General features: G+C 41.3%; 1 protein-coding gene across 2 annotated transcripts; it reads right to left on the bottom strand.

Moving 5' to 3' along the window:
• Positions 1–2,596: 2,596 nt before the first annotated feature.
• On the bottom strand, positions 2,597–10,813 carry LOC121298688 (transmembrane protein 268). Of its 2 annotated transcripts, XM_041225875.1 has the most exons (11): positions 10,602–10,813; positions 10,116–10,261; positions 9,477–9,596; positions 8,636–8,719; positions 8,155–8,264; positions 7,578–7,685; positions 6,722–6,883; positions 5,857–5,967; positions 4,475–4,564; positions 3,148–3,357; positions 2,597–2,986 (listed from the first exon to the last, which is right to left on the bottom strand). In XM_041225875.1, exons 3-11 carry the CDS (start codon positions 9,589–9,591, stop codon positions 2,834–2,836), a joined length of 1,143 nt encoding a protein of 380 aa, XP_041081809.1. In that variant the 5' UTR covers positions 9,592–9,596; positions 10,116–10,261; positions 10,602–10,813; the 3' UTR covers positions 2,597–2,833. The 2 variants fall into 2 exon arrangements, with proteins under 2 accessions (XP_041081809.1, XP_041081810.1); XM_041225876.1 differs by lacking the exon at positions 6,722–6,883.
• Between the last annotated feature and the right edge of the window lie 408 nt (positions 10,814–11,221).

Raw genomic sequence — 11,221 nt, 5'->3', positions numbered from 1 at the left:
TGAAACATAACTCTCTAAATAATACTCAAAATAAGAATATTCTGTAGAAAAAAACCAACACACTATTAATAGCCTAAATTAAATAAAGCATTAACAATACCTTCCTTATTAATACATTTGGACTGCATGTTGGAAAATGTGGATTAATTAACATGAGGGAAGCTTTATTAAAGACAAGAAATGCTCTGAAAACAGATGTTAAAAATAAAGCTTACAAATAACATTATTTTATTAATACTGTAAAAGTTTGCATGCACTTTTGGTTAGAATGGCAGGTATAACTGCAGGTTTAAGAATACCCCTCATTTTCTCTTGAGTGTTTGTTTTAAAATTTTATTTGAATTTATATCTGTCGATCTCCTTTCTTTATTTGTAAAATATAAAAACAATGAAAAATAAATGTTCACAAAAAAATTTAATTAATCTACCACCCCAACTGAGTGACATGCTTTCATCCATTAACATGAGCTGAAAGACACTGTTGAGCTGAAATTATGTGCAAGTACAAGACAGTTAAAAAGGAGGGCTTCCAGTCTTCTTAACCCAGTGTACGACCAGATGTAGCTAAAATAGTTCCATAAATCTTAGCTGTTTTGCACTTATATAAGCTACAGATGTCTCAAATGAGCAGTTTTAAATAAACACATGTTACAGCACACATGCGTTTTATTCTGGTATTACTTTAGGACTATTACTTTACAGGAAGTTCTCAGTTTTGAAGACTGTATTCCTGGGTCATTTCACCTCAGGAGTGTCTTCTGGGTCAATGCATGTCACTCAACAGGGGAAAGCAGCTGATTGGTTATTGACAGGAAAGAAGCCAGTAAACGGGGTGGGGTCAATTTCCCTTTCCAGGTGAAATGACCCAGGTACAAGACAGTCAAAAAGCATGGCTTCCTGTGTCAGGGCAGGAGCTCTGCACATCAAGAGCGGTGTGTGAGTGTCAGCAAGCATCAAATATGCACCACATGGCAGACGGCTACCCTGTTACACTAACAGTTTTCTTCAACCTAGCTTGCACATGGGAGACCTATACAATGAATAGAAATGCCATGGTATTATTGCGTGAGCTACAATCACTTGAGATAAGCGGCAGTGTTGTTTGGCTGGCCTCTCTCTAGCTTTGTGTTGTTGTTCATGCTGGGCGCCCGCGGTGGCCTCACTAATTGATTGTGATTCCACAGCGTGCTGCTCTCTCTGTGTTAAACTGCCCATCTGTGCTGCCAGTCTGGGCTGTGTGCAGCGTCACGCCAGCCCCTAGTCACTTGCAAGCTGACATTCAGATTGCAGAACAAGTCTAAAACCTTCCCTGATTACTAGCAATGTCAATGCGTTGCATTTACCAGGCTGCACTCTCCATGGCGGTATGGTTGACCTGCTTCAATAAGTCATACCTCAGTTACCTCTTGGCATTCACTTCATCTGACTGTGTTACATCAAAATTGGCTGCCTACCCCAGTCACTAACAGTGTTCTCTTCACCCACCTTTTCCTTCTTTTCAGTGAAAATGACAACAGACTATCTTTTTTATATTAGTGATAAAGCAGTACAGTTGATGCTCTAGAAAGAGTGCAAAGAAGAACAACCAGAATTATTCCGTGTTTAAAAGGCATGCCATATGCAGACAGGCTAAAAGAACTGAATCTAGTCTTGATCAAAGAATACTACGCAGCGACCTGATTCAAGCATTCAAAATTCTAAAAGGCATTGACAATGTCGAACAAAGGGACTTTTTTTCGACCTGAAAAAAGAAACAAGGACCAGGGGTCACAAATGGAGATTAGACAAAGGGGCATTCAGAACAGAAAATAGGAGACACTTTTATACACAGAGAATTATGAGGATCTGGAACCAACTCCCCAGTAATGTTGTTGAAGCTGACACCCTGGGATCCTTCAAGAAGCTGCTTGATGAGATTCTGGGATCAATAAGCTACAAACAACCAAACAAGCAAGATGGGCCGAATGGCCTCCTCTCGTTTGTAAACTTTCTTGTGTTCTTATAATAGTTGTAGTGCTACAAATGCTATTTAAATAGTTGTTTTGTTTTGCAGTTTGTTATGCAAAATCACATGAAGTCAATGAACCAGGAAGATTAAAATATAGGTTCAGGAAAAAATATACTGCTGCACCTCAAGAAGCTAGGACACTGCTTCTGATTTCCCCACTGTTAGCACTTGTAGAGCCATCGAAATCCAGCTCAGAAATAACAAGATCCATTACCACGGTATAGGACAAGTGTGTCTAATTGAATTACCTTTTTTTTCCTATTTTGAAGCCTGCCATAGACATATGTATTGTATATGTAAAACATGCTAGATCAGCCAAAATTGTCTTTGCATTAGCAAGTACCACTCACTTGCTCTTAAGTAGAAGATCACTAGATGGTGCTGGCTTTTCCTGTTACAAAGATACCTTGACGGATCTAGCCTGTGTTACTTATGCCCTTTAATAGGATAAACATTGTTCATCCTATCAGACAATAATAACCCGGAAATAAATACCCTTAAAAAAAACAGAGCAGAGATCAGAGCAATAACACGCTAGTAAAGCAAGCAGACTCGGTTCTCAAGTTCTCGAGTCCCACATTGTTTTGCTTTTTGTTTTCCAGATGTGTCTTTATTTTCAGTACAAAAGATAACATACAGCATCAAACTGTGTCTTCCAACACCAGCAAATAATAATCAGTTTAAACATGTATAAATTCAGGATGACTTGGGGGGTGGGGGGCATTTGCCCCCCATCACGATTGTCTCCGTGTCTCTATAGTAATATACCTACACTCCCCCAGCACCAGTGTCTTTCGAACCCACAGGTTCATCATGTGTCCTGGTCTAGCACTGCAGCAGCTTTTCAATGTACTGGCAGAGACAGGGGGCATTAGCCCTCCAGGCATGCAGGTGGCGCTGATCACGAGGCAGTCTCTGAGCCACTAGGAGCTTCACATACACAGCACTGTAGGTGAGAAGCAGTTGATAAGCCATTTCCTGAAAGCGAGCAAACAAACATCAATTATAACTACAGGTTAGCATTAGAACCCAGGCTTCCAGAGAAAGCTGAAAAAGGCTAGTCTAGTGCATTAACATTATGCCACCAGTGCCACATAGCCATCCAGATCAGCACTGCTTCAGCATGTGCAGGCTCTCACCTGAGCTGACCCTGTGGGGACCAGGCTTTTGATGACGGTGAGCTCTGGCTCCCCCTTCAGTCTCCTGGAGGTACTGCATCCTGTTTCAGCCTCATCGCCAAGCAACAAGGGCGTCTCCTCCGATTCTGTGACCTCTGACCTCTCGCTGGGGTTGTCCGCCTTGACGTGAGTGACCAAATGCAGATGTGACAGTTTCTGACGAAGCTTGGACTGGGAAAGGGGGAGAGAGCATTCCTTATTTATGGTTACCATGGTAAACATATGTGGTCAAGCATGGGGAAAGCATAGTAAAGCAGAGAGAGATAGTAAAGGTACTGTAGCTAGGTACTGTAAAAATCAATAGGGAAAAAACTGCAAAATCACAGTGGCAGACAGAGGAGAGAGAGGAGTTATAGGGGGAAAGGGAGTGTGAGATTGGGGGAGAGTTTGAGATGAACAGTGGGGAGAAGGAGAGACAGACAGGAGAAAAGGAGGGAGATAGAGAGGGGAAGGAAGCAGAAGAAAAGAGAGGGAACTGAACGAGTGAGGGGAAGGGGAGTTAGGGAGAGTATATTGTAAAATGTATTGCAGCCTGCAGTCCTCGTTCAATACACCTGATCTGGTTGTATTGTTAAATATCTGTACTGAATAGCTCTAGTGGTTTTTTAAACGCACCCAGAGTTTACGAATACTTGACAGGGTCCACATACCAATAAAGACCCTTTTGAAATTGATTAGAAGTCACGTCACCGCTGGTCCTTGGGACCCCCAGTGTCTTCTGGTTTTCATTCCAACTGAGCTCTCAATTACTGAACTAAACCCTTCATTGAACTGATAATTTGGGTAATAAGCCTTTTTAATTGTTTTCAGATCTTAAACAGTTGAAGATTTCATGTTAACTGTAAAATCATATCAGTAACTTAAATCTGCAATTTTTTTTAGGAGCTGACAACAAATAAAAGAGTCGAATTAAGCAAATGAAGTTCAATTAAAGGTTTAGTTAAGTAATTGAGAATTCAGTTGGAACGAAAACCAGAAGGCATGGGTCACGAGAACCGGGGTTGAGAACCACAGATGTAGCTCATGAGGGGAGATGGAAAGGGAGCCTGCGTGTGAGTGTGCATGCAGAGCAGTGCTGATGTAGCTCATGAGGGGAGATGGAAAGGGAGCCTGCGTGTGAGTGTGCGTGCAGAGCAGTGCTGATGTAGCTCATGAGGGGAGATGGAAAGGGAGCCTGCGTGTGAGTGTGCGTGCAGAGCAGTGCTGATGTAGCTCATGAGGGGAGATGGAAAGGGAGCCTGCGTGTGTGTGCTCTGAGTGTGTGTGTGTAGTGCAGTGCTGTTCTCACCTGCAGCTTGCCGCTTGTGAAACTCATCTCCTCTAGGAGCTCAGTCAGCCTCACCTGGCAGTCCGACAGGTCGAAATAAATGAAGAACAGCTGGAGGGGTCAGGGCTCAAGGAAAGAAACCTTGGACAAATTTACCACGTGTTGTTTTAACGTATTTTTGCACTTTTCCCATACTTTTCTCACGGCTATACTATGCATTTACCATAGTTTACCATGGCTTGTTATGTTAATTAATATGCTTTACCAAACGTCATTGTTCTTGACAATGCCAGCCTATGCTTTGCCATGCTTGCACTGTTCTTTATTACATGTGGCTGCATTTACTACCAATATGGGAAAGCTTTATAAGGAGGGTGGGAGCAGTTACAGTGTAGAAGTGTTCCAGTGTTTCCCCTGCAGTACAAACTACTGAAGAGTTTGCAGTGGTTCTAATGGACAGCGCTATCTCTCTTCCAACACATGTTATTGGACATATTCTACTTCTCAAATACATTTGTTTGGATTATGGACAGTATTTAGTTTCTTTTAAAAGTAAACACATAACTTTTAAAAGTAAAGTGCTGAGGAATGGCACATGGAACAGCAGTCTTTCTGTTCTATGTTCAATTGCCGTTCTTCTGTCTTGTTATCAAATTTATCTGAAGGCAAACTTTTCCGTCGGTCCACACGTGTGAGCTGCCAAACTGACTGTATTTGATTCAGTGTATTTATAAAGGATATTCAATTTGTGTTTTCCTGTAAGTAAGGCAGATTTAGAATGCATTTTAATCCAAGTCACAACTTCACAGTTCCACAAGTTAACATGGTATTTGATCCCAACGTTTTTTATGTAATGGTTTTCTCATGCTTTTCCTATAGTGATAGTCTTCATTTACCACACCTCATCCTGGTTTGCCATGTTTATAATATGCTTTGCAATTCTTTACAATGCTTACCTGTGCTTTACCATGCTTTCACTGTGCTTTATTACACTTGATGGCCTCTTGGTTATTTCAAGAACTCGTTTTACAAACCTACGGGTGTGAGGGCTTGTGGTGTTCAAGCTCCGTCACTTTGGAATGCACTAACAAATTGTATCCGGAAAGCTGAGCCTGTCAGTATTTTTAAATCTAAGCCCAAAACGATTTGGCCTTTTACTATCGAGCAACCTGGATGCTTGCACATGAAAAAGATGATATAAATGAAATTGGTGTGGTACAACATGGTACAGGCACATTGCTTCACTGTTACTATGTTTTATAAGTGCCAGTAAACGCAGGACCAGATTCGGATAGTTGATTCGATTGCAATGAGAAACCACGCTAAACCGCATTGTACAAGATTTCTATAAGCTGGGCTGTGGAGGCTGGTGGAGGCCCTTGCCCGGGCTGCTGGAAGGATACTTGGTGCAGGCTGGTGCAGTGGCTCACTGTGTCAGACAGCCCAGCCAGGACCTTGTGCTTGCACAGCCCTTCATTAGCACAGACCAGCTGCACGTCCGTGTTCATATTGATCTGGGAGACAATGAGTAGAAGACATGGAATTCTGATTTCTGCATGGTTTAGAATGTCTTCACAATTTGCTGTAATTCTATTGGATTTTCTCTCTGTACTGTTTACAGCAAGCATTGCCTTATAAGAGTTTACTACAGTAATTTTGCATAGTAAATTAGCAGTCTTCACCCACGCATCTCCCACTTATATTTAATATAGTTTAGCATGTTTTGCCATGTTTTTAAATATAATTTACCATACCTCTCTGTGCTGTATTACAATTTGCTATGCTTTACCATGGTTTCACTATGCTTTGTTACACTTTGCTATGCTTTACCACTGTGCTTTATTATCTCAAAGTTTACCCTGGTTTGCCATGTTTTTTTAATATGCTTTACCATACGTCACTGTTCTTTACCAGGCTTGCCTATGCTGCAATTTCTATGTTTTTACTTCAGTAAAGTTTTAGAAGGGTTGCTCTTGTAAAGCTTGATAGAACTACAGCAGTCTGACATGCTAACTTCTATTTTGCAGAGTAAGCAGCTTCAGATGTCTTTGCATTTATGTTGTATTGCATTCTGTGACATTTATAGTCATTCTGAGTGGTTCTCAGTTGGTTATACTCACCTGGCCTCATTCAGATAATGCCAGGTGGATTCTGATACAGAGAAATAGGATTTTAGTGTTGGAGATGCAACAGAACTCCAACCCGCTCGGAATGATTGTAAATATCATAACGAGGTGATGGGGCGTGTGAAGCTGTTCAATATGATACCTGGCGGGTGTGTCGATTGAGAAGGAGCAGGACCATTCCAGTCAGGAGCACAGAGAGGAGGCTGAGAGACAGGCAGAACAGCCAGAAAAAGCTCCCCAGAGTGCCTTGCAGGAAGAGGTGAAAGGTCGAGTACAGCCCACACCAGGTCACCAGGTACAGCAGCTGGACACAGAGAGAGACACACAGAGAGACACACAGAGAGTAGGGTTACAATTACAATTACAAACCACCACGCATTATAGAAGGAACGTGGCAGTTGATTCTGAACATAACAATTTCACGTCCGGGGTGGGGGAGAGTTATGTTTTACATAAATGCAAATTTATAATAAGTTAAGCAGTTGTGTGCAGGGTGTCTCTTATTGTACAAGAGACGTCATTTTGAAGCTTCGCCCAAACTGCACGACATGTTCTACACAAGAAAAGATGTAACAGCTTATAAAAGAAGAGTCAAATTCAATGATAGACATTCTAACTAGAAGTTTTTCTACAGTCATTGAAAAAGATTTCTGGTTGAAGCGTTTGTCGCAGGTTCACTACATAGAAAGGGGCCCAGCAGACAATGAAAATATTGCTTTCAATGGTGAGCAGTAACGAAAGGGATTTTAGAAGCTTGGTCAGCACTCCTTGAAAGAAGGACCAATAAGAGGTAAGAACATGAAAGAGGCCTTGGTTAGCTGTGATAATGTTGCTGGTGCTTGAAAATGTAAAAATCAAATCAAAGCCTTAGTCTGCACTTCTTAAAGCTGGTGCTGACAAGACATATGAAAATAGATTCAAAAGCCATAGAGAGCACTCTTTTCAAGTCATGGTAGTGACCGTGCACTATTAGTATTGAAGGCAGAGTTTTCACTGACCGGAGCGAGGAAGAGATGGAAAAGGGTGGAGTTGAATAAAAGGTATCGCTTCACTTCAGGTCTGTCAAGAGAGCTGTGAAGGGGCTGGTCCAAATCTTCTGCTGGGATCTGAAAGAAAGACACACACACACATAGAGACACACACACAGATAGAGACAGACAGACATACACGCGCACACAACAAAACCCCTAATTTTAATAATATTTTAATGGCATTTCATAGTAATGAGTCCTTATGCCTGAAACAGACAATGAGAATATAAACAATAATAAGGCCTGACTGATATTTCCAACCAATCTGTACTCGGTCTTTATTGTTTTTTACACTTCACCAAATTATATAAGTAACTCTAAATATATGCTCAATAAATTACACATGCTTTTATTATGGCATACCAAAGCAGCTGACTTTGAGAATGGGGCCGGTTCATTATCTACTCTGTGGTTTACTCCACTCTGCTGTGCTTTTACCACAGTGAAGTTTTAGAAGGAGATGGTTCACACAAGCTGCTCTGCTCTCTGCAGTAATATCAAAGCAGTACACTGAGAAAGGTACAAAGGGCTCTCTAGTACTCACATGTATCCCCTGCCTGGCCAGGAGACCACGACACAACTCAAAATCAAACCCAGGAGCCCAGCAGGAAGAACTGGAGGGGAGGATGAGCAGCACCTTCCCATTGTACTGGCCTGCAACACACAGCGAGAGCCAGGAGGGGGACACAAGAAGAAATCAATTTCTCAAAGACTGTCCTCCAGCAACCTGTCCTTAATGCCTATTAGAGAAAATCACCTGTTGATTTTACAAGCCTAGAACCGTTTCGAAATCTATACTGTAGTCTTGCAGAGCTGTGAAAGATGCTAGAAGCAGCAGGTCAAGTATTTCATAAGTAAGAAAAAGTCAAATTTACCTGAAGTGTTATTGTGTTTATTATTAGTATTATTATTTAATTTATTATAACGGCGGATTGTACAGGTTTTACTCTACTTGCAAGCCCTTTCACATTGCGTTGACTCAGGCCGGAGCTGAAAGGTTTGCCTGCTTCTTTACGATCCTTTACCTTCGTGCCGCTCCGATCCCGGGTTGCAGAGATCTGACGATGTGATGTTGTTTGCAAAATCATAGTGAATGAGCCCCACGGAGTCTAAAGGAGAGAACAACACTGTTCAACAACAACGCGGCTCTGCCCTTATCAAACACTAAACCGCTTCTTTCATTCTCCTGCTTTACAATACACTTTGTGTTCATTAATTAACAACGGTTGTAAAAACAGGGACCCTGGTGGAAGATCGAGAAAGTGAATAACTCCATCATAAAGATAATTTTCCTTAAATGAGTGTGGTCATGGCCGTAACTAGCTATGACGACACAGAGGTCGTGTCGTGTCCTCGGTTGCTTTTTTTTTTTTTTTTTTTTTTTTGCATAATCAATGCTGATGCTCATGTAATTATTCTGGTAAAGTACAAAAGGCTCCTTCGTTTTCTCTGTTTTTTGCTGTGTAACAAAGATTTGGAGGTTGAATAATAAATACCAATCAGTCATATAAATACTGCCAGTTATATCCTGAAATCTCAACTTGACCTCGGTAGAATACCAGCTCTAGTTATGGTCCTGAATGTTTTAAATGAATAAATGTAACAGTATAATAGGTTAATACTGTGTCTATAAACGTATTATAAAGGAATTACTGTTAGACCTGCTATAGCCATGCAGTGTTATAAGAATGTGTTACTCAGGCATTCATTAGACACCTTCTAGTTATAACTTGACATGAAGCTTTCCACAACATTATTTAAATGTTTTGAACAAATAAATGTTATTAACCATCAAAACCTTTAATAATGTATACCCATTTTAAGTGGATAATGTGACCACATTAATAATATTAGGTAATGGTTTACCACTGGACAACTGGAGAATGCCATTCTCTTCTCCTGATTGGGCGACAGCTGGCGATGTGCGGGGCTTAGAGGAACTGTCAGGTGACCTCTCTGGCTGACCAATCCTGTTCTCCATGTATTCTGAAAAAAAAATTTGACAGAATTTCTATCTTGCAATAGTCAAAGGGATCATTAAGTTAGTAAAATGGTCTGAATATAACAGAGCTGGTGAAAATATGAGAGCGTGAGAGAGAATCTGGGATCTATCTGCTAAGCCTTCCTAATATGTTGGATACATTGAATAATACTGTATGGATGACACCAAAACTCTAATTTTTACAGTACAAACAGGAAATACATCAAAATTTAGCCAAATAAACACCATGCAAAAATACCATGGTAGACTTTCATAAGGGATAGACATATATTGGATAATACTGTATATGCCACTATTGGATATTTTTTTACTCAGAGTTACTTTCATTTGTCTATATGCATTACCGCTGTCCCTCTGAGAATCAGTGTACCCATGGCGCAATAAGCAAGCTGGTATCTAGAATAGCACTTGTTTCACTGTCACTGGGCCAACTAGTTATTGCTAAACAGGAAGAGCTGCTCAACTGTCCCCAGGATGCAATGCACACAAACAGACATTGTTACCTGAACAAGCCCGTGAGACTCTGGGGACTCAGAGGTTGAATGGGGTGGTCCCAGTGCTTTTTTCTTGTTACTGTCTCCTCTTCGCCCTCCTGTTTTTTTTCTCCAGGGGTGTGAGGGATCAGTGCCACTGCTAAACTGTATTCATTCTGTGTTTTTCAACAAGGAAGAGGAAATAGGTTTTAAAGGGGAAGATCAAAATCATAGCCCCTCCCTGCCTTGCACAGAAACATAAACTCAGCTTCCTGTGCTTCTGTGTGTTTCAGGGACTGTCACACACAGCCTTTCACAGAGATGGCTCAGGGGAACATTAAAACAAACCTATTTTCACCCAACAGCAAAACCCAATGGTGTATTCTTTATGTAATATATGAAAACTGACTTTACATTGTTTGATAAAAACAGCCTCAAACCATTATCTTCAAATGATATAGCACTGAGCACGTCATAAAGACGGCAGAGAATGTAAGCTGGTGCTACAGTACTTACTCTTGGAGCTTGAAACAGAGACTGCACGCAGACTCATGAAAATCATTCTTCCTCCTTTTTGCAGCGATTCTCTCATTGTGCTAAAGAATGTCCTAACCAAGTTCTGTCACAACAGGACTAAAAGCGACCACTCTGTTCCTGCCCTCTCCCCCTGTCTCTCTACCTTGTGATTTCTCTCAGCACACACAGCGGGGATTAGCAGCTGAACTACAGCAGCACAGCACTGCAGCATGTGACTGAGCTCTGAGAGGTGATCACATGACACCAGGAATGCAAACAGAACCACAAGCAGAGCACACCAGCCTTGCAGTGAGCTTAGCTTCCCTGATAAGAGTTTCCCATAGTAAGAAGATAGCAAAGTGGAATAAAGCACAGTGAAAAGATGATTAAGTTTCCCATAGTAAAACCACAGCAAAGTCTTATAAAGCAGTGACAGTATAATTCTCTATCATCAAAGCAGTTTACAGAAGAAGAGGAGGAGGACAGGGAGAATGATTGAGGCCCCTGTGCCTGTCAGTCCGCCTTGTGTCTGTGTGTCTGTCCTGCCTGCTGCCTTGTACATTATAGAGCTATCAACAATACCAACTCCATAGCCTCCGTGTTTACTAATATTTGTAAAG

This window comes from Polyodon spathula, chromosome 24 (assembly GCF_017654505.1).
Source record: "Polyodon spathula isolate WHYD16114869_AA chromosome 24, ASM1765450v1, whole genome shotgun sequence".
Taxonomy (NCBI): domain Eukaryota; kingdom Metazoa; phylum Chordata; class Actinopteri; order Acipenseriformes; family Polyodontidae; genus Polyodon; species Polyodon spathula.
Note: the sequence above shows the minus strand (reverse complement) of the source record. Positions and strands in the feature narration are given on the sequence as shown.